General features: G+C 38.7%; 2 protein-coding genes across 2 annotated transcripts; both read left to right on the forward strand.

The window, feature by feature from the left end:
- The first annotated feature begins 3,742 nt into the window (after nucleotides 1-3,742).
- LOC120438956 (trichohyalin-like) lies at nucleotides 3,743-5,942 on the forward strand. Its single transcript, XM_039609567.1, has one exon. The coding sequence runs from the start codon at nucleotides 3,911-3,913 to the stop codon at nucleotides 5,702-5,704; it is 1,794 nt and encodes a 597-aa protein (XP_039465501.1). The 5' UTR covers nucleotides 3,743-3,910; the 3' UTR covers nucleotides 5,705-5,942.
- A 4,887-nt stretch (nucleotides 5,943-10,829) lies between these two features.
- Nucleotides 10,830-15,974, forward strand: LOC120438957 (cystatin-B-like). Its single transcript, XM_039609569.1, has 4 exons — nucleotides 10,830-10,902; nucleotides 14,606-14,692; nucleotides 14,786-14,887; nucleotides 15,049-15,974. The coding sequence occupies exons 2-4, from the start codon at nucleotides 14,618-14,620 to the stop codon at nucleotides 15,172-15,174; spliced, it is 303 nt and encodes a 100-aa protein (XP_039465503.1). The 5' UTR covers nucleotides 10,830-10,902; nucleotides 14,606-14,617; the 3' UTR covers nucleotides 15,175-15,974.
- The last annotated feature ends 6,266 nt before the right edge of the window (nucleotides 15,975-22,240 follow it).

Raw genomic sequence — 22,240 nt, forward strand, 5'->3', positions numbered from 1 at the left:
TGCAAATTTTACCCTCTTGATAACACTACTATTTATCTGGATACGTACATTGTCAACATTTTTCTAGTTTCTGTTTGAGTTAAATACAGATACTTTTTAAATTTTTTTTACATTTTTGCAAACAATAACCTATTAAATGTAAAATATGTTGGAGATTATCTAGTTTTCATGAGACAAAACAGATTTGTATTATTAGCAAACATTACTTTATATAAAATACTAGAGGAGTAAATAAAATCATTAACATATAGAAGGAAGAAAACTGGGCCTAATATTGATATGTGGTGCTTTTATTGAATATTTGCTATTAACAGGCTAAATACAGGTACTTTCTCTGCAATAATCCTATACTTTTGTTGTTAATAAAGCACTAAGTAAAAGTCTTGAGACCCCCCTCATTTATCTATATTTTGCTTCCAAACAGCCAGATTATCTTGTTGTTGTTTTTTTGTTTTGTTTTTTTTGTTTTTTTTTAGTTTTTTTTAAGTTTTTTTGTGCAATAGGTCTTCAGGTCTGACTGAGATCTAGGGAATTAGGAGTCCACACCTTAAACCAACCCTGAACCATTTTTGCATTGTGTTTGGGCGCTTTATCCTGAAGGAAGTGAAAGAGACTGTCTCCATGACAGTGTCTACATGACCTGCAATAATGATTGGGTGGTACTTGTTAAAGTAACATCCACATGGATGACAGGACCAAAGGTTTCCCAACAAGACATTTCCTAAAAACAGCACACTGCCTGTGATGGCTAGCCTTCTTCCCATGGTGCATATTGGTGCCAGGTGTTCCCCACATGCACCTGGCCCGTGATGTAAAAGAAAACACAATTCATTAGCTCAGGCCACCTTCTTCCTTGCTCTGTGGTCCAGCTCTGATGCTCACGTGACCGTTGTGACTGATCTACGGTTATGAAGCCCCACGTGCAACAAACTATCAGAACCACCATTAAAGGTCCCTCTTTGGACACACAAGGACTGTTGACTTATTTCTTGGCCAAAATGGGAACAAAGTTATTTTTAAAACCCAATTAGTCTTTAGGAAGAACAAATAATATTTCAGAGCTTCTGTTGTAGTCAGTAGATATCTGCATCTAGACCTCCTTCATGAATGAATTTTAAAACATGTTAAGCTACCAGGTATCGTAAAAATCTTCTGCCATTCACCTCATTTGTCCCGTCGGACACGGTGAAGGAGAACTGGTCGGCATGTTTCTCTTCTTCACTGGTGTGGACGTACTGGATGCTGCGTGATGCCAGGTCAGCCTGCGTGAAGGTGCTGATCCTAGTGCCTAAAGAGATGAATTCTTCTGCGTCTCTTTCCGTTATACATGTGATGTCTTATCCTTCATATTTTGCTGTGACATGTGTTTGTAAGACACCATGGCATTTTCTGGCCACACACTGAGTTTGTTTCCTCAATTTGGCTCTTATCAAATTTACAAGGGGATAAAACTAAACTGAGACTAAAGTTAAACTGAAATAACAATGCTTCTCTTTACTCTGTGTTGCCTCTGAAGATTAAAACCCAGTGGGAAACATAATCAGCTTTGTCTGCAACAATCCAGCATCACTCAGCGTGAAACTAAAGGCGACTGTCTTAAAAACAAGAACCAGATTTTTTTTTTTTATTTTGCTTTCCAGGAGTTCTGTTATCCACGCTTATTGTGGATGTAAAGACCTGATACAGCCGTTTGTAAGACAACACATTTATGGTTATTCCTGACATACAAAGTGTGCAACAGACACATTACATAGTTATCTTTGATGTGCATTAATGAGGAAAAGACTTAGACTTAGAGCTTTTTATTGTCATTGTGCAGTTTCTTGCACGGCGAAATTGGGTAGCTTGACCACAAAGATGCAAAAGTAAGAAGAAGAGAAACCAATATACAACAAGGGGGGAAAAATAAATAAATAAAATAAAATAAAAAGCAATGTATATGCATACATATATGTGAGTGAAACTATATACATGGTGTATGTGTAAGAAATATTGAAAGAGAAACATTGTGGGTCTGTATACAAGGGCAGTTATATAATGTAATAAACAAATAAGGGTGGAGGGGCTATGGTCATTTAGGGTGGAGATGGTAGTTCTTCTGAATTTCCACTTTCATTGATTTCCAGCTGTGATATTTCATTTTCCAACATTTGCACATTGAAAAGTTTAACAAACCCATAATACTATCATATAAATTGCAATATTAAACAAAACAAGGAGTCAAACAGAAAAACAAACAAACTGATAGGTTCATAGCATAAACCTATTCGCTGGAACGTTGAAGACAATGTAATTACACAGCAAGCAAGACACAAGTAGGCAACGTTCTTTGTTTCCGTGCACGGGAGAGAACCGGACAAGCGCCGTTCCTTCGCTTGACCCCAGTTGCTCTCGTCCACTCCCCCGTACACTGCTCTTTAATTGAGGTTACATGAATATGCATAGGGTCATTAACATATGACGTATACATACACACAAAGATTACCTTGCCTGTGCGTTGTGTAAGTGTGTGTGTGTGTGTGTGTGTGTGTACCTGTGAAGACTCCCCAACGCTGGTGCCAGGAGTCTAACGGTCCATCTAAACAAAAGGCTCTTATACTTAACCAGATACAGAGTAGGTGTCCTCCTATACCATAAATCAGTAAGAGTAGATATAACCTTTCTCCTGACCTTAAGTTGTGTGTGCATGCCAGAACACTCTGGAATGCACACAAAGTTTGCAGACTATTAAGGATCAAACCTCTATCAATCTACAACTAAGCATATATAAGTAGATATTTCTAAGCATAAATGACAATCAACAATATAAATCTAACACAAACCAAAAATGGTTTTAAATCCTGATTTGTATCAGCTACCAGTTAACCTATATTAGTTCCTTTGAGATTAATCAAAGTTTCCTTTAGTTGTTGTTCTAACTGTCTGATCAATACAATCGATAGAACTCCACTCAGTTCTATCGATTTAATTTAGCCTCATTCAGTCCACCCAATGCTTTCACTCACTGTATGCGCAAACTGGTTATGATACCCAGTAACACTTCAACGAGTTACCAGTACAACTCAAACAAAATGAATTTGTCTTGAAAGATGCTATATAAATAAAACTGTACTTTTACTTACTTTCTTTACTCACTTTTTTTCTTTCTTTCTTTTTTTTTTTTTTTTACAAAAGTAACAGGGATTGAAACTTTATTGGTAATTTTCCAAGCAAAAAATTTATCCTCATTCAAAAGTCATGTAAGAACCTCACTGGCTTACGGAATGTTGATGTTATTTAAAAAAATTCATACAAAAATATGACCTCATTCAAAAATGTCATGTGACAACCTCATGGCTTATGGAATTCTGATGTCACGGGCTTCTAAAGCTTTGATCCTTTGAAGCTTTGATCCTCAAAATCCTTAAATAGGGGTGAGGATGTACAACTTTTAGTCCGTTATTTGCAGCACTTATGTCAGCAGCGTTCAAACATTCACCAGTAAAGCATTTCGAAACCTTTGGATCCTTTTCGTAGTCACGGTAAACAGACTCCAACATGTCTCCGAAAAAGCAAGAAAGACAAGAAGCTGACCCCAGCTCTATTCCATGGTATGAGTCCCTAGACCCTTATATGAGCTCTCTACCTTGGGATGAACAGGTAGAATTAGAGGAACAGCGATTGGAAGAAATGCAGAATGAAAATCTCATGAACAGAGAGAAGATTAAGATCCTGACGGAAGAAAATGAGAGAAAGAGCTGAATTAGAAAAATTATCCTACCAGCTTCAAGAAAAAGAAGGTATTGAGGAGAAACAATGGGCTCTCCAAGATAAGAAGAATCAGGTGCTCCAAGAAAAGCTGGATGACGCTCTGGAAAAAATTAAAGATCTGCTCCAAAAGGAGAAAAAAGAGAGCATAAAACAGGAAACCATGGTCAGGAAGAATCAGGAGCTCCAAGAAGAGCTTGATGAAGCTCTGGAGAAACTTAGAGAAATCCACCAAGAAGAGAAACAACAGGCCGAGCAGAGAGACATGCAGCGCAAACTCCAAGCCATGGAGGAAAAATACAAAGCGCTGCAGGTAAAGCATGACAAAACTCTGCACAAAAATCAACAGTTGCTTCAAGACAAGAAGCAAATGGAAATGAAACAGAAGGAAATGGACTCCAAGCATGACGAGATGGAGGAAAAACACAGACTGCTCCAAATCAAGCTTGAGAAAACAGTGCACAGAAATAAAGAGTTCATTGAAGAGAGAGAGCAACAAGAAATCCTCGAGAAAGAAACGGACTCCAAGTTTGAAGTCTTGGAAGAAAAACTGAAAATGCTGCAAATAACTCTTGAGGAAACACTGCTCAAAAATACAGAGATGCTTCACGAGAATGACCAACAAAAAATACAAAAGGAAGAAATGGATTGCAAGCTGAGGAACATCGAGAAACAAAATAGAGGCTTGCAAGTAATGCTTGATGAAGCTCTGGAAAGGAATAAAGAGTTCCTTCACGAGAAAGACCAACGGAAAATACATCAGCAAGAAATGGATTGCAAGCTGAGGCACATTGAGAAACAAAATAGAGGCTTGCAAGTAATGCTTGATGAAGCTCTGGAAAGAAATAAAGAGTTGCTTCACGACAAAGACCAACAGAAAATACATCAGCAAGAAATGGAGTGCAAGCTGAGGAACATCGAGAAACAAAATGAAGGCTTGCAAGTTATGCTTGATGAAGCTCTGGAGAGAAATAAAGAGATTCTCCAAGACAAGAAACAACAGCCCGAAGAGCAGAGAGACCTGCAGAGCAAACTCCAAGCCATGGAGGAAAAATACAAAGCTCTGCAGGTGAAACATGATAAAACTCTGCACAAAAATCAACAGTTGGTTAAAGACAAGAAGCAAATGGATATGAAGCAGAAGGAAATGGACTCCAAGCTTGATGAGATGGAGGAAAAACACAGACTGCTCCAAATCAAGCTCGATAAAAAAGTGCACAGAAATAAGGAGTTCATTGAAGAGAGAGAGCAACAAGAAATGCTCGAGAAAGAAATGGACCGCAAGTTTGAAGTCTTGGAGGAAAAATGCAAAATGCTCCAAATAACTCTTGAGGAAACACTCCTCAAAAATAAAGAGCTGCTTCAAGAAAAAGACCAACAGAAAATACAACAGGAAGAAGAAAAATTTTTTCTCCAGAAGAAATATCTAGCACTCCAAGAATTGTATAACGAAACGAGGTACAAAACATCTGTACTGGAAGGAGAAAAGAAAAAAATGGAAAAACAGTGCTCAGCGATGCAGAGTAGCATCAATGAAATGCTGAGAAAAAATACCGAACTTGAAGAACTTTCTAAGACCTTGAAGTCCAAAAACACTGAAATCCAGGCGCAAAAGCAAGAACAACAGAAAACACATAAAGACCTGCAGTGTAGACTTCAAGAAATCCAGAAGAGAAACCAGCAGCTGGAAGACATGCACACAGATGTGCACAAGGCAAAGCGAATAGAGGAGGCAACAGTTAAAGAACTGCAAGACAAGCTTAAAGAAAAACAAGAACAATTAGAAGACATGGTGAAAAGATGCAGCAAACTTGAGAAAGAAAACACAGAAACAATGGATGAGCTGAAAACCCTCATCCTTGAGAAAAAAGTGCTGGTGGAACATTGTCTGAAAAAGAAGAGAAAACGTTTCCACTGGTTCTGGAGAAGGGACACTGCTGCTTCTCACCTGATGTAACCATGTCTTCCTCCACCTCTATTCCAACTTAATTTTCCCCCTTCCCCTTCCCCTTCCCCTCCCCCTCCCTCCTTTTTCTTTTTTCACCCTCACCCCCCGACCAGTCCCGGCAGTTGACTGCCCCCTCCTGAGCCTGGTTCTGCCATAGGTTTCTCCTTTAAGTGTCTTTCACTTTAAAAGGAGTTTTTCCTATCCACTGTCGCCTGGTGCTTGCTCAGAGGGGATTGTTGGGGTTTTCTCTCTTCTCTCTCTTTCCTTCTTTTTATTCCTCTTTTTACCTCTTTTCCCCCCTTCTACCTTTTTTTTTTACCCAATAAACACAATTGGCAATTACATGTGTTTGAAAAATGTCTTCATTCAACAATAATTCATCTTAGGTATAAAAACAAGAAATGGGTAATAGCTGCATGTGTGTTTGTGTGTCTGCATAATATACATATTTGTATCCCAGAAGGAATTAATACTAGATGGGTAGAGAGGTTTTAAAGACTAGAAATGAAAACATGTGAGTCCTATAATCTAAGCTGGTTTCACCAATAGATGATGTTCCATTTTAAATTAGGCACTTCATTACAGGACTGTCATTGTACCGAGGAACATTAAATAACATGAAAATGGATTTCTCGTGCCGCAGGTGACCTCGCTGCGAAGGTATTAACTTGTTGAATAATTTAGCTCTGCAACAGCAAAGTTATTTCTCACCTCAGAAGGGAGGGAATTTCACAAATTCAAACTAACTAAACATTACACAAGGAAGGCAATAACTCATTCAACATGCCAACAAGGCATCAAGGAAATAAAGACATCTCAGTATCAGCTCTCTTCATGTCATCTACTGACAGTGTTGGGAAGGTTACTTTTAAAATATATTCCACTACAGATTACAGAATACATGCCCTAAAATGTACTTTGGATTACTTAATATATTATCATGCTTTTTACAACTAAAACTATTCCACGCGTACATGAAACAGGTCCGCGGCTCCGAACCGTAGTAAAGGGACCTCTGTCTAATACGTCGGGTTCCGTGTCGGGCTCGTAGCCAAAAACTTGCTTTACTTTGTTGTCTGGGTCAGCTTTGCTAGCGAGAGACAGAGAGAGGCGTTGAAAGTATGCTCCAACGGAACTTATTGTTTCAGAGGAAAACACGAACACGAGTTCGAAAGTCGAGTCTTAATAGCTTACTTACAACTGGGCTCGTCAGGCACTCTTTTTGGCTGCATTCTCCCTGCAGCATGGACTACACTGCCCATGAGGCTATATTCTTTAGGGCTATGCATGTAACACTCTGCCTATTGCCTTCATATTAAATCAATTTATTGAATAATAATTTAAAGAAATATTTCTTCACATCATTAGAGGTGACATGGGCCGTGAGACTGAGACACAGGCATTAGAGCCTCTTAATGCGTGTTTTGTTTGGGTTTCCACCGTCGTGGAATTACCAAAAATAGAGAGGGCATAGCCTAACATATAAATCAGGAAAAGACCGCCATGTAATCCATTTATTTCAACAAAGTAACTGTATTCTGAATACCACCCTTTTAAACGGTAACTGTAATGGAATACAGTTACTCATATTTTGTATTTTATATACGTAACAGTGGTACATGTATTCCGTTACTCCCCAACACTGTCTACTGACAGCAAAATGAGCACAATTCTATGGTCTTCTTGGCTTTTGGCATCTATTCCTCAGCTAAAGGTTTATACATCATCATAATCAGGACAGCCAGGCTGGGAGACAGATCCAATATTCTCAGTCAGTGATGAAAATCAAGCTTTTTTAGTTTCATCATATTAAAGCAAATTACATTTTCATTTCCATTTGTCCTGACAGGAAATAGCAGAAAATGCCACATTTTGTTTAAACATGGGCTGAATGCAGGTTAATATCTGAGCTGATGTCGTGGTACAAAACACAACAAAAATCGTTCCTATTTTCACACGTGAAGTCAAAACTTTCTGGGAAGTTGAGTATATTGGATGTTTAATGATAGAAACAGACTTTTTAGACTTCTAGAGACTGACTGATGTTAGTTTAAATCAAATCTGAATCCGATGTGCTTATCTGTCTAGTTGTGGTCTGCACAGATGTCAGGTTTTTAAAAATAATTAAAGGGCAATAGTGTGATGTTTTGTATTTATTTATTTCCTTTGTTTTTCCTTTAAGAAATTTGTATTGAAATAAAAACAAGAGGAAGGGCTTTTATTTTGTCCTGATGAAATCCACTTTACTATACTTGACATTATTCTTTCTTATTTATACAGATATGCAGATATACTACATGTGTAACATTCATTTCATTGTTTAAATGTTTAATAATAAAGTACATGAATAACTTCAGCTTATTATATATTATAGTAAAGTATATTTCCTATTAACTAGGCAGGTCATTCTCTTTCTCTTGACAACGCTGTCTTGAAATGAAAATATATAATTCCCTATATTCCTATTTATTCCAAACAACGGCAGTAAGTAACAAAGTTTCAAATTTGTCTTTCACTTTGACTCTTAATTTATTAACCATGAACAAGAGGTCAGAGGTCAAATGTGGCACGATACCTTAAATCTTTCTATGACACTTTCTGTATGTGGACCAGAGATGGGCAATAACGCATAATCCGATTACTTTTTTCAAGTAATGAGTAAAGTAAGAGATTACTATTGCAAAAAAGGTAATTAGATTACTGTTGCTTTCCCGTAAGCATGCTGCGTTACTGCGTTACTAAACCGTGATTTCGTTTGCGCGAGTGTCTCATGACAATGAGGTAAACGAGTGCGGCGTTCGTGGCAACAGCTGTGTGCAGATCAAAAATAGATAATATAACGAGTGCGGGAGAGAGTATGACCGTGCAGCATTTAAAGCTTGGAAGTACTGACCTTACTTTGAGTTTGATTCCGTAAAAAGTGACAAAACATTAGCGTCTGATGTTCACTGCGTGGGAAGAAAACGTCTTTTTACAGCGATAAAAACCCTAAACTTCCAAGCAAGCACCGAGTACGCTGCCATGGGAATGCGAAATTCACAGAGAAACTCCAAGATTCTTCCACTGACATGCGGCACACCTGCACCAGGGCAAACCTCCGCCTGCCCCACTCCTGCTAAGCAGGGGAAAATAGAGCAACAGGACCACTGAGTCTTTGATTTGATTTATTTTCTGCTGTGTTTTACATGCATTTATTTGAAAGAGTGAGTGTAAACACAAAAAACTATTTTATTTTATGTGCTGGAATGTGCAGAAAATAGGTTCAAATGTTAAACAAATTTCAGTAAAGCAACAGGATTACTTTGGGGGGGGGGGATAATCAGTAATTAGTTACTGATTACTTTTTTCAAGTAACTTGACCAACACTGATTGTGATTGCTTTGGTTGCAATCAGATTGCCATGGTCACCTGCAGTTTGCATGTAGGATGCCAACTACTCACCAAGTGGTGGAAAAAGTTTGGTTTGGTTTGGCTTTTATCTTTACTTTTGCGCTCTCCTGTGTCTCATTGTCTAATCAGCCCCTTGTGCATTTGTAATCCCGCCCTTCCCTCTGCTTTGCCTCACAAACAGCATGCACACCTGACTTGACTGCAGGATAAAATAAATAAGGTCAGTGTAAAAAGAAAAGGAGCAGAGAGAAGAATACATTTAAAGTCCCCCCATCAAACAAAGATTTATCAGTAAAACCTGGCTTTTGGCAGCGTTTGGGAGAACAATTCATCCCAAATTAAATCAAAGTATTAAAAATCAGATTCTTATCCTGGTAAAAGGGAGAAAGGATGGACTATAGCAGAGGAGCTGAAAAAAGCTGAGATTTATGTAGAATGAGAACAACACTGGAGTTTTATATCAGGAGGTGTGAAAAAGTGATATAGGTTTGAAAGATGTGAAGAAAGGATAGAAAAGATTGAGAGAACGCAAAGAAGTCATCAGAGGGCAGTACGGCAGGAAGAGATATGGACAGAAAGCTTCCCTGTAGTCACATCTGAGAGGGTGCAATAACCAGAAAAGTGAAAAAGGTGAGAAAATAATAGGCTAAAAAAGAGCTGCAAAAGATATGAGAGAGAAATGCTGTAAGCATGTCTCCAGGCTCTGAATTGAAGGATTTTAGCACACAATGTTATGTGTTTTCAAACTCACAAAATCATATTTTACGTTCTTGTAGCAATAACCATGTGAGACTGAAGTTTAAATACTTTTCTTCCCCACATCCTGTGTGTAAGAGTCAATTATAGCATCATTTGGAGAGTTATATTTCATTTAGCATGTTATCCTTTTTGAACGCATATCTGAAGGGGACCTAAAATAAAGCACAGTTCAGTCAGAGGGTCTCTTATTGATTGAAATCAACTTTTCCAGCTTTTAGGAGATAACTGAAAGTACACATGAAAGGTGGTCAGTAGGTTGTCAGCATTATTTTTTTAGCAAATTTGACCATTAATCAGTGTTTCTTTTATCTTGTTACTGACGCTTGTCTTTGTTAATTACATCAATGTGAATTTTGTGGTTTGTTTTGTTCGACAAAGTATGGAGTCAGGTGTTGTACTTGGTTTTTCATAGGACAGCACAGAGTTCTGTGAAAAGTTTCTTTCTCACATGAGCTAGAGCTAAAGCAAAATCGTCAGGCCCATAAATGTTTTAAAAAGTGAATAAATAATATTATACAATAGTCAGGATGAACTGTAGCACATAAACATTTGATGATAGACTTTAAATATTTGACTTTTATTTGACATGTATTATGTTTATCCTATAGACCAGAAACACTTCATCATTTGAATGACAAACTAAGGAAAGATAAGAAAGAAGTACTGTGTCAGACTAAAAGAGTTGACTTTAGACTTAACTTGCTGTCGTCTGATCTTCAAGCTTACTGTATACCCATAAGGGTGGTATTTATGTTTTTAATTACATTTTTGAAAAAAGAAAAACAAAAATAAATAAATTTCCCTTAATGATATAAGCAGTAAATGACACTATAAATTTAACTGATCTCACTTACTGGATATTGTATGTTTCTGTCATGAGTCATGCTCTGAGTGCGTGCACCGTGACGGCTCCACTCCGTCAGTCATTAAGAGTGCAAGCCTGGGAATGCTGGGCACCCCGTGGCTGGAATAAGAGAGCTGCACACTGAAGTGGGAAATGGCAGACATAGGCTGGTGGTGAGGAAAGTCCAGGACTGCCAGTGTGTGTTCAGATACCTGTAAGTATATTGATTACTGCAGTGTGTGTTATTGATGGTAAGAGTTCTGGTGATGTTGATTATGAACACAACTGCATCTTGGATTTATTTAATCAGTGTTTTGCAGTTATCTTATAAATGTGAAAGCATTGTGACAGGTACAGCATTTTGGATAAAGTCGCTGCTCTTTGGACGGCCTCAATGCTGCGTGTGTATAATGTAATTAGCACCATAGTGCTGTGTGCACCAGAATAGTTGCAGCTGTCAACCTTACGGTAAGTTGGTGGCAGAGCAGTGGGGAAGGCTAAAGTAACTGTGTGTGTGTGTAGATTATATAAATGAACATATAAATTATAGAAACTATATAATCTATTAACTTTTTTAAATTCCCCTGTCGCCCCTGCGGGCGGTCTATCCTTCAAGCTTGGGTGCTCCACCAGAGGCCTGGGATCTTGAGGGTCCTGCGCAGTATCTTAGCTGTTCCTAGGACTGCGCTCTTCAGGACAGAGATCTCGGATGCTGTTCCAGGGATCTGCTGGAGCCACTCGCCTAGCTTGGGAGTCACTGCACCTAGTGCTCCGATTACCACTGCAACCAATGTTACCTTCACCCTCCACATCTTCTCGAGCTCTTCTCTGAGCCCTTGGTACTTCTCAAGCTTCTCGTGTTCCTTCTTCCTGATGTTGCTGTCGTTTGGTATCGCTACGTGTATCACTACGGCCTTCTTCTTCTGCTTCTCTACCCCCACCATGTCCGGTTGGTTAGCTACCACCATTTTGTCCGTCTGTATCTGGAAGTCTCACAGGACCTTAGCTCATCATTCTCGACCACCCTATGACTTCCAGGCCATACTCAGCCCAGATGTTCTTGTATATTATGCCGACCCCTTGGTTATGGTGTTTCCTGCCTGCTAGCATCTTGCACCCAACCGTTATGTGCTGGATTTTCTCAGGGGCATCTTTACACAGCCTGCACCTGGGGTCTTGCCTGGTGTGGTAGACCTCAGCCTCGATGGATCTTGTGCTCAGAGCGTTCCCCTGTGCTGCCATGATTAGTGCCTCTGTGCTGTCTTTCAGTCCAGCTTTGTCCAGCCCCTGGTGGGATTTCTGGATGTCATCTACTTTTTCTATCTGCTGGTGATACATACCGTGCAGGGCCCTGTCCTTAAATGATGGTTCTTCTCCTTGATCCTCCTCTTTCTCAGTTTCTCTGGTTTCTGCTGCCAGAGTTATTCACTAAGCATGCAGTCATTAGTGGCCACCTTCCTGATGTACTCATAGATGTCTGTTGTCTCATCCTCCACAGTGGTTCTTACACTCACTAGTCCTTGGCCTCCTTCCTTTTGCTTTGCGTACACTCTCAGGGTGTATCCCAGCAGGGTATCTAATCCCTGGCATCTGATCACAGGTACTGATCACCTTGTTCTTCCCATTCAGCTGAGTCCTCAGGACTTGCCTTACCCTCTGAAGGTATTTGGTGGTTGCGGTCTCTTCAAGATTCCCATTTGCCTGTGGGATTCCCAGGTACATGCAGCTGTCCTCAGTGTCTCAAATGTTGCCTCCTGGTAGTACAATCCTCTCACTACCTTCCCTCTCGTTGATACTATCAAACTACACTTCTCCAGTCTGAATGACATGCCAATGTTGTTGCTGTAGATCCTGGTGGTGTGGATCAGTGAATCGATATCTCGTTCACAGCTTGATGTCATCCATGTAGGTGACGTGGCTGATGATTGCTCTGTTCTGTAGTTGGTTAAAATCTGAAGTTTTAGTGGCGAGCAGTGTTATCAATCAATCAGAGCATTTAGGAGTCTGATAATATAATACACAGTTCATTAAACAGCTTGTTCTGCTATGGACTCTTGTTTGGTGTAATTTATTGGATTGGAAGATTAGAGGTTGAAGACATATTAGCAATTTAATGAATTTATTGACTCTGTAGCTTGTAGAAGAACCATGCACAGCCACATGAGCCTGGTACCTCCTCCCCATGCTGGTCACCAGTTTGGTCACACACTGCTGTCGGATGACGGCATCCCATTCTTTAACCAGCATTTGTCACAACTAAGCCAATGTGGTTTTACTGGTTACTTTGGCATTAACACCCAAGCTGATCCCACAAGTGTTCAATGTGGTTGGGGTCAGGACTATAGGTAGGCTATTCTATCTTGTCCCTGCCCAAATTATGAAGGTAGTCTCTGATAAAGCATACTCTGTGGGGGCAAGGGTTATCATCTTGGAGGAAATAGTTTGGTCCCAGACTGTGGACATATGGGATGCCACTTGTTACAGGATCTAATCTCAATATCTTTCTGCATAGGGACAAGCTCTGCAAAAGCTGTTCCATCGATGCATCAATCAGCACAGCGTCTATGTGTCTTTTCCAGACTTTGATCCTACAATCCAGCTGCTAAAGGCAGAGTCTGCATTCATTGCTAAACATAACATTTCTCCTCACGTTCATGCTTAGTGCACATGTCGCTGACGTCAGTGCTAATGGGCCTGATGCATCGTCTGGGCAGAGCACCACTGGCAAAATCATCCTGCAAACTTTGACTGCAAATCTGTAGCAGACTGCGTACGGTTTCTAAATGCAGACAGTGAGCGGAAACGGTCTTCTTGTGGTGTCAAGTTTGAAGTTGCCCTATGGCACAGGCCCTATCCACATCAGTTAAATATAGCATGCTTGGAGAATATGATCGCTGCACCAGGGTCCATGCTCACAGGAGATACTAAGTGGGCACCAATCAGGCACTGGATTGTCAGTACCTGGGGTACCTGAAGCTCAAAACCAGAGTCAATAGCAGAATAAGCTATTTGGCTTTGACAGAGAAGATCTGGTAAGTTTTTATGGGCATAATCCACATACTCACCTCTGCTGCTCAACACAGGAATGCATTTTCCTTACAAACATGGCACCATTTAAAGGAAAATAAACAGAGTTTCCAATAGCACAAGATTTATTGCCAAGAAGAAGTGTGACAACAAAGAAATGATTGCCCAAATAAAAGTTTCCTTAGTTTTTTGTTAAGTTCACATGTTTGTAATAAGTAAAAAGTAAATATTGTACAATGGTGTGGAGGAGCTGGATGAGATTTTAAATACTTTAGTTTGACAACCATCTGCTCTAAACAGGTTTATATAGACTCAAGATTCCTTTTATCATTTTCTTGAAAACGTGTTTTTGGGGTGTCTTGCAAAACTGTAAGGTTCCTCATTTACACACTTTTTTTCCCTTCAGTTAAAAAAACTTGCAGATCTGGCATATTGATCTATCTAAGGTTTGATAGCTTATCTCTGGACAGTCAGCTTAAAGAAGAATTTGCAAAGTTCATGGTATTTATTTAAGATAATTTTTGACAGCCACAGCTGTGGCACATAAATTATTTTTATAAGACATTCATCACGACTACAGACTGACAGAACTACGAGAAACACCTTTTAGTTATCGTCCTTTTTAGTGGTCTGAAAAGTTCATATGAAAGCATAGGTTTATCTGTTTTAAAGACACAGATAATTTAAGACAATTACACAAGTAGATATTTCAAGAAGACAGTGTAAGCAAACATTTAGGGGCTGTGGTTTCACATGTTGCTCCTCCTATCATACGTTAGAGTCACCTTCCAGTAAGTTTCCGGGTCTCTTACCCAGTATATGTACTGGGACTGGCACCAGTATGTTTGAGACACATAAAACCAGAAAACTGTCTCCTCTGTTTATTTCAGCAGACTTTCACAATGGATACCATAACAGGTGGAGGATTCTCGAAGGTGAAAGACGCTGATGAGGAAATTCAGACAATCTGTGATGAGGTGAGCTTCTTCATAACATTCAGACAGACAGACACATCAACTCTGTGCTCTGCATTTTACGTTGTGTTTTACTTTTATTTTGTCCATACACAGGTTAAGTGTCAAGTAGAGGAAAAAAGAAATGAAGCATATGCCGTGTTCAAAGCTGTTCAGTACAAGAGTCAAGTGGTGCAAGGATTCAACTATGACATCAAGGTAATTAAAACTGTGACATCATACATGACAGTGATTATTAATGGAAGAAAATAAAGAAAATGTTTATGGACTGAGTTACTTGTGAGATCCAGATGAGCTGTTGAACAGATTGAAGATCTTCAGTGTTCAACAAGTACAAGTTTCCTCTGGTTTGACTGCAGGTTCATGTGGGAGGATCCAGCTACCTTCATCTGCGGGTCTGGAAGAAGCTTCCATGTTATGGAGGAGAAGCCGTAGTTACTGATGTGGAAGACCATCATGACAAAGATCCCATCCAACCTTTTTAACTTTTTCGAGCTACAGTAGCTCGACTGCTGGATGGGACCACACAGGCCAGCTCTCACTCCCCACATGCATCAATAAGCCTTGGCTGCCCATGACCCTGTCGCTGGTTCACCACTGTTCGTTCCTTGGACCTGTTCCTTTCAGTGTACACTGTATTTCCATGAATGTCTTTTCACAGGTTTCAAAAAAACTCTGCACCTCCCATTTTCTGAACAAAATAAACCAAAATGAGGGGTGGCTAAAGACTTTTGCACAGCACTTAACAATTCCACTGAAGAATAAACTCTTTTCAGCTGCAGCATTCTCCATGGTGTTTTTTTTGCCACGTTTCATTGCATTTCAGCTTTATACGTTTTGGACCTTTGAGAATCTCGAGTTTGTAATAACTGAGCTGCCAGTGGCTCAGTGAGGTAGAAAAGCATCAACCAACCTGTTTTATGTGCACATGTAATCAAGCAGAGATAGGCAGTAACGCGCTACTTGTAACGCGTTACTGTAATCCGATTACTTTTTTCAAGTAACGAGGAATGTAAGGGATTACCATTGCAAAAACGGTAATTAGATTACCGTTACTTTCCCGTAGGAACGCTGCGTTACTGCGTTACTAAAACCATGAGTTTTTTGCGAGAATGTCTCATGACAGTGACGTAAGCTAGTGCGACGTTCATGACAACAGTTGTCTGCAGATCAACAATGGATAATATATCGAGTGCGGGAGAGAGCATGAGCGTGCAGCGTTTAAAGCGTGGAAGTACTGACCTTATTTTGAGTTTGATTCCATAAAAAGTGACAAAAACATTAGTGTCCGTTGTGCGTGGGAAGAAAACTTCTTTTTACAGCGAAAAAAACCCCCTAAACTTCCAAGCAAGCGCCAAGTGCGCTACGACTGTAATGGGAAATTGACAGAGAAACTCGCGGAGTCTTCAACTGACCGCTGCGGCACACCTGCACCAGGGTAAACCTCCGCCTACCCCACTCCTGCTTTACAGGTGAAAATAGAGCAACTAGTCTTTGACTTTATTTATATTCTGCTGTGTTTTACTTGCATCTATTTGAAAGAGTGAGTGTAAACACAAAAAAATATTTTATTTTATGTGCTGGAATGTGCAGAAAATAGGTTTAAATGTTAAACAAATTTCTTCCAGTCAGAGAATGTTGCATATAATTAAGTTTTTGCTTGATGCATAAAGTTAAAAGATTAAAACTAATAAAACAAGTTTTAAAAAGAGACATTTCCATTTCATTACATTTTGTATGATGGATTATGCAGAAAAAGTAGAATTGGGCTGAAAGATCTATCACTTTATCACCTATTCAGGTTGTAAATCGTGTTTTTAAAAAGTAACTAAGTAATTAATTACTTTTGAAAATAAGGAATCAGTAAAGTAACGGGATTACTTTTTTGGGGAAGTAATCAGTAATTAGTTACTGATTACTTTTTTCAAGTAACTTGACCAACACTGTAATCAAGTGCTGAAAATATTATTTGTAATAATGAATCAAAAGCTCAAGTTCATGCTAATGTCAAAAGCATTTTTACAAAAACATAAACATGTTAAATCCTGCATTTTACACGTCAATTATAATGTCAGTGCTGCTGTTTTATCCATTTGATGATATGCTTTAAATACACATATCCCATAAAAGCAATCATTAGACAGCATACACACTGATTTTGACCTTCTGTGTGTATTTATACTGGAACAGAAGTACTATTATTAGCCCTTGCTTCAACAAGGCAACAACAAAAAAGCAGAAATAGTAAGATGTTGGTCACATTGGTGCTCCAAAATGCAAAAAGGTAGAATGTCTTGTTGCAGTAGTCTGGTTCAAAATTGCTGTAGATCACTGCATTACCTGCAGAAATATGAGTGAAATCTCAGAAAATGAATGATTTTGGTGGAATATCAATTACAGAAATAATCAAATAAATAATTGAATAAATACAATTTGTTATATATTTCTATTCTTTGGGCATTTGAGAGGAGAACAAACACAAGCTTTGTGATAAATCCCGTCGTTTTTAGCTTTCATTATTTCTATTTTTCTTATCTTTCTTTTTTGGTCCAGCACTTCACTTCATCCACAGCTGGAAACAAGCGATTTAAGCTCCTCCTTTAATCCCATCAGAACTTGAATTAGTATGATATGTTTGCTTAATTAGTCCTTTAGTTTGCCAAGTTAAAGTCTCCTTGATGTTAAAAATGTCCATTTCCAGAGTAAACTGGTCAGGTTTAGGTTTTGGATTGAACAGCTGGTGAGTGCTGTGTACCAAAAATGGTTATATTACCTAAAATTGAAGATCTCCACACTCACTGATGCCATCTAAAGCCACGACTCTGAAACTGAACTTATCACTTGGTTACTTGAATAATTCCAGTTTTGCTTTTTGTTTTCTTTCTCTGTCATATTAATCTACTAGTTGCTTGCTTAATCTGGTATTTTGTGCTGTGCAGGCTTCATGTTATTTTTCAAGAGCCGTCTGCTGTGGTCAGAAATTGAGTAAAACCCTTAAAACTTACCAGCAATATACCAGCAAATGAAGAAGAGAGTGGTCACGGACCAACAAGGCAGGTTGCATGACCCGTACATACACAATGCAATGAAGGCAAAGATGGGTCCACAAAGATAAATAGGGATGAAGGGAATTCCTGGACAGTCCTTGAAGTACTTCCCACCTTTTAGGCACAAAGACAAAGTATCACCAGAACTGCTTGCACGTCACCTGTTTGACGACTATCTTATTATAAACCTCTGGCTTTTCTCATGAACTGTTTATTTGATCAAGTCTACACTGGTGTGTTGTTGGGGACACAGTGAAGGGCTCACTCATGGAGTCGCAGTTTTCTTAATTTGACTGTTAAGCTTTTACAACTTCTGCTTTCTTGAGTGATCAGATCCTAACAAACAAAGTGTGAAGCAGACAATCAATATGTGTCAATATGTGTGGGACGTCTTACTGATGCTGAGAGGTAGTCTCAGATGTTATGTATCTAATTTGTTTGGAATGCAGGCTGCAGAGGACAAAGACACCTTCTTCGACACACTCATTAGTTAAAGTGCAGGAGCATAAAGGGAAGCTATGGTATTCTTATACTTATGCCATTTTCTATTGTCTGGCTCTGTTAGCTCTGGCAACTGTATGTGAAGCAACTAATCTGTTAATAATATCATAAAAATAACATATGCTAAATGCACTGGTAATATATATTCAGATAAATTCAGTCTGAATGTGCTGCTTCTTTCACTTACCAACTATCACTTGAGCAAAGACTGTGACGAATAAAAGCACTAAGATGCAAACTGAAGGGAGACAGAATAGATTTTTAAAATCACAAATGAGACGACTCAACAGCTGCAGATGTGCTGCACAGCACTCTCTTACCTGTTGGTGCTGTTTGTTTTGCCATTATGCCAACTTCCACCAGCACAGATCCAGATAGTCCAGTTGTTTTTATTTGTCAGGAAAATGAAAAAATCAGTCTGACAGAGAAGAGAAGTGTTTACTACCCATACAGTCTTACAGAATGAGCAACCACCTAATCCCCCCCCCCCAACAGAAAATAAAATCAGGTGTTACCTTTCTGCCATGTAAGACACTCAGTTTATGTAAATGTTAGTAATGTGCCACAAAAAACATAAAAAAAAAAAAAAAATTCCCATAAAGGACAATGATAAAGTGGCTCCTCCCATTTGTACTGGCAGGACATCTACCACAAAACAAACAACAAATTTTTTTGAACATTTTTGCCCTTTTCTTTTTTTTAAAGTAACATTTAGTTAATGCAGGGTCCAGCCCCTCTGGATTGGATAAGGAGAAGAGAATTAATGGACAGTACTTATTGTAAATAGCCTATTAAACATAAATGCAAATATAAAAGAGTACAATACAGGATGTATTATGAAACACCGAACAAATCCACCAGTGGGACGATATGACACACAAGACTGAGCGTCATGTACTGATAAGCATGTAGAGATGTTCTTAACTGGCATTAAAAGTACACACAAGTACAAAAGTAGCATAAAAATTGTTATACCTTCATTCTCTTTATAAGGAAACGTGTTTACCTGGAGGTGCACTGAAAAAAGATGTGAAGATGTATCAAGAAAGGAGCCTGCGCCACCAAAACAACACAGCTGGAGGATTAGTGATGAAACAGAAAGTTGTGTCCTCAGGAAGCCACGTCAAGGGCTTAGATTTGGCATGGACGGAAGGGACATGTCCCCACCAATATCCAGCGATTATTGAATTGTCCCCACCAATAATTTGATCTCTCCGAGTAAAGAAAAACAAAACCGATAGAAAAAAAAACAAAAACGATCTATCAACGTCTCATTCACCCAGCGGTGCAGAAAGAGTTAAATTACGTTCTCTACTGGAGTCCTACGTCATGTGACAAATATGGCCAATGTGATTGGCTGTGCCTTTCGGGGAGCTCTGTTTAGTTTTAGCAGCGGCAAGCCTGCGCTGCGAGGACCTGCAAGGAGGAGAGGAGGATGGCAGCAAAAAGGAAGAACCTGGTTATAAGAAAGTATTTTTCAAAGAAACCTGTAAGTCACTTAAAGTCAAGTTCACTCATAAAATGTGTCATAATAACGTCACAGGCTATGCTAGGCTTTGGCCCACATCAGTCTAAAATTGTATGTAACCATGAATAACGTGTTTTGGAAACTAACTGCACAACAGGCAGCACTATTAGTTCTCTCAGTCTCAGAGTAGCATTTCTAATTTTGATTGAAACTGTCAGAGAAAACGGCAGCCTCGAGCAAGCCAGGATATTAGTTTACAGAGGCTGTTAAAATTATATGTCTAACGTTAAAATGTTGGTGACACAATAATTTCATCCTAATGGTGCTGACATATTCATAGGGTTAATTTTTGAGACAAAATATCATGAGGTAGTCATGATTTTGCAAATATTCCACCTTGTAGTGCAGTTTGCACAAATTGTTTTAAAAATGCACTCACCCTACAAACATTACTGATGAGTGACAGAAACATTGAAGCAGCTCCACATTTTATTCTTATTGTCATGTATGTCCTGTTTGTCAGGTGACAGAAGAACCAACACAAAGCTCAAAGAGTAATGGTGATACAAGATCTCAGGTGAAATTGGATGATGACTTGGTGGTTCATTACTGTATTTGAAGCACATTTGTGACTGCATGTATTTGGAATGTCTCACTGTTATTTATCAGGTGACAGAGGCAGCTCTGCCATGTTGTAGCTCAGACAGAGGTGAAGAGGCGAGGTCACAGGTGACTGACTGATGATTTGGTGCTATAAATTAACTAGTATTTATTATCATGACAATTGTTAGGCTGCTGATGTAAATGGATTTATTAGTGTATATTTAACAAAGAATCTGAATTGACAAGTCTCACTTTTTATATGGCACAAATCAATGTCTTATTTGTGGCAATATGTCCTAGTGCAGTCAGAGGGGAAGAGCCAGGGCCAAAGGTGAGGCACATCAAGCACATAATAATAATTTTAATCTGAGGATAAAACGCATGTACAGTGGCTATAAAAAAATCGACACACCCATGTTCAAATGCCAGGTTTTTGTCATGTAAAAAAAAAACAGACAGCAAGTGAAATAGTTCTGGAACTATAATATATATATATATATATATATATATATATATATATATATATATACATATATATATAATAATGTACAATGCACCTGAAAAACAAACAGAAACCTTTAAAGGGGGGAAAAATAAAATAAAAAACTTAAAATAACCTGGATGCACAAATATGCACACCCTTAAACTAATACTAATACTGTTGCAGCACCTTTGCCTTTTATCACACTAATCAGTCTTTTGGGGTAGGAGCCTATCAGCGTGGCACATCTTGATGTGGCAATATTTGCTCACTCACTCTTCTTTGCAAAAAAACCTCCAAATCGGACAGATTGCAAGCACATCTCCTGTGTACAGCCCTCTTCAGATCACCCGACAGATGTTGGATGGGATTCAGGTCTGGACTCTGTCTGGTCTCTTCCAAAGCCTCAGTCTTATTCCAGTGAAGCCATTCTGTTGTTGTTCTGGATGGGTGCTTTGGGTCATTGTTGTGGTGAAAGATGAAGTTCCTCTTTATCATCCGCTTTCTAACTGAAGGCCGAAGGTTTTGTGCTAACACCAATTGGTAACAATGGTACTACTCTTATATATTGTACATATATTTATTACTTTCAGATTTAGCCATTCTTATATTTTTGCTTGTTTTACGTTATTGTATTTTGCACAACTCTGTTGCTTGAGAAGCTCGCACACAAGAATTTCACTCGCATGTACTGTACCAGTGTACCTGCACATGTGACGTGACAATAAAAGTGATTTGATTTGATTTGGTTCATGTTTAGAATAAAAAAAATCCCAGCTCACTGAGTTGATCGGGGCAATAGTGCCTAAAATGTTGCATAATTTTGCTGAGAGATCTTTTACTTTGTGGTAATCTTAGATGAGTAGTTTTATGTAGAAAAACCAGCAGGTCATTCAGTGTTCCCTTAGTGCTAATGTATAAGAGATGTTGGTGTACTATAACTGAAGTAATGTTGTTAAGTCCTTAAAGTCATATTCTTTTATTTTCATGACTGTATTTGAAGCTATTTTTATTTTTGTATGATACCTGATTTATATGGAATATGGCTGAAGTAAACTAAAGTCTAAAATGCTTAGTCAGTCATTTGTTTAATAGTAATTTAACATTATATAATTCACATATAAAACTATGAATTGTAACTTTAAATGGTTTAAAAGCATGTAGAATAGGATATGTAGGCAAGTATATTTCTCCTGTTTTTTTTTTTTGTTTGTTTGTTTTTTTTATCAAGAAGCAAAGACAAAAGGGAAAAAAAAGAAACAAGGCAGGGTTCGGTGGTTGACTCATCCGTCCCCACCAATGCCAAAACCAAATCTATGCTCTTGAGCCACGTATCTGCAAGCACTTTCTCTGGAGTTTAACTGCAGTTGGCATCTGTTTACAATGCATTACTGCTAATATTTCATTAGTCTATCACAGTTTTCTCTGATTTATTTTATAGAAAAAACCTA

Source organism: Oreochromis aureus, linkage group 3 (assembly GCF_013358895.1).
Source record: "Oreochromis aureus strain Israel breed Guangdong linkage group 3, ZZ_aureus, whole genome shotgun sequence".
Taxonomy (NCBI): domain Eukaryota; kingdom Metazoa; phylum Chordata; class Actinopteri; order Cichliformes; family Cichlidae; genus Oreochromis; species Oreochromis aureus.

Coding starts and splice junctions, on each gene's coding strand:
- LOC120438957 (XM_039609569.1), top strand. CDS start 14,618: ATGGATACCATAACAGGTGGAGGATTCTCGAAGGTGAAAGACGCTGAT. Junction 14,693..14,785: donor TTCAGACAATCTGTGATGAG/GTGAGCTTCTTC, acceptor GTCCATACACAG/GTTAAGTGTCAAGTAGAGGA. Junction 14,888..15,048: donor GATTCAACTATGACATCAAG/GTAATTAAAACT, acceptor GTTTGACTGCAG/GTTCATGTGGGAGGATCCAG.
- LOC120438956 (XM_039609567.1), top strand. CDS start 3,911: ATGGTCAGGAAGAATCAGGAGCTCCAAGAAGAGCTTGATGAAGCTCTG.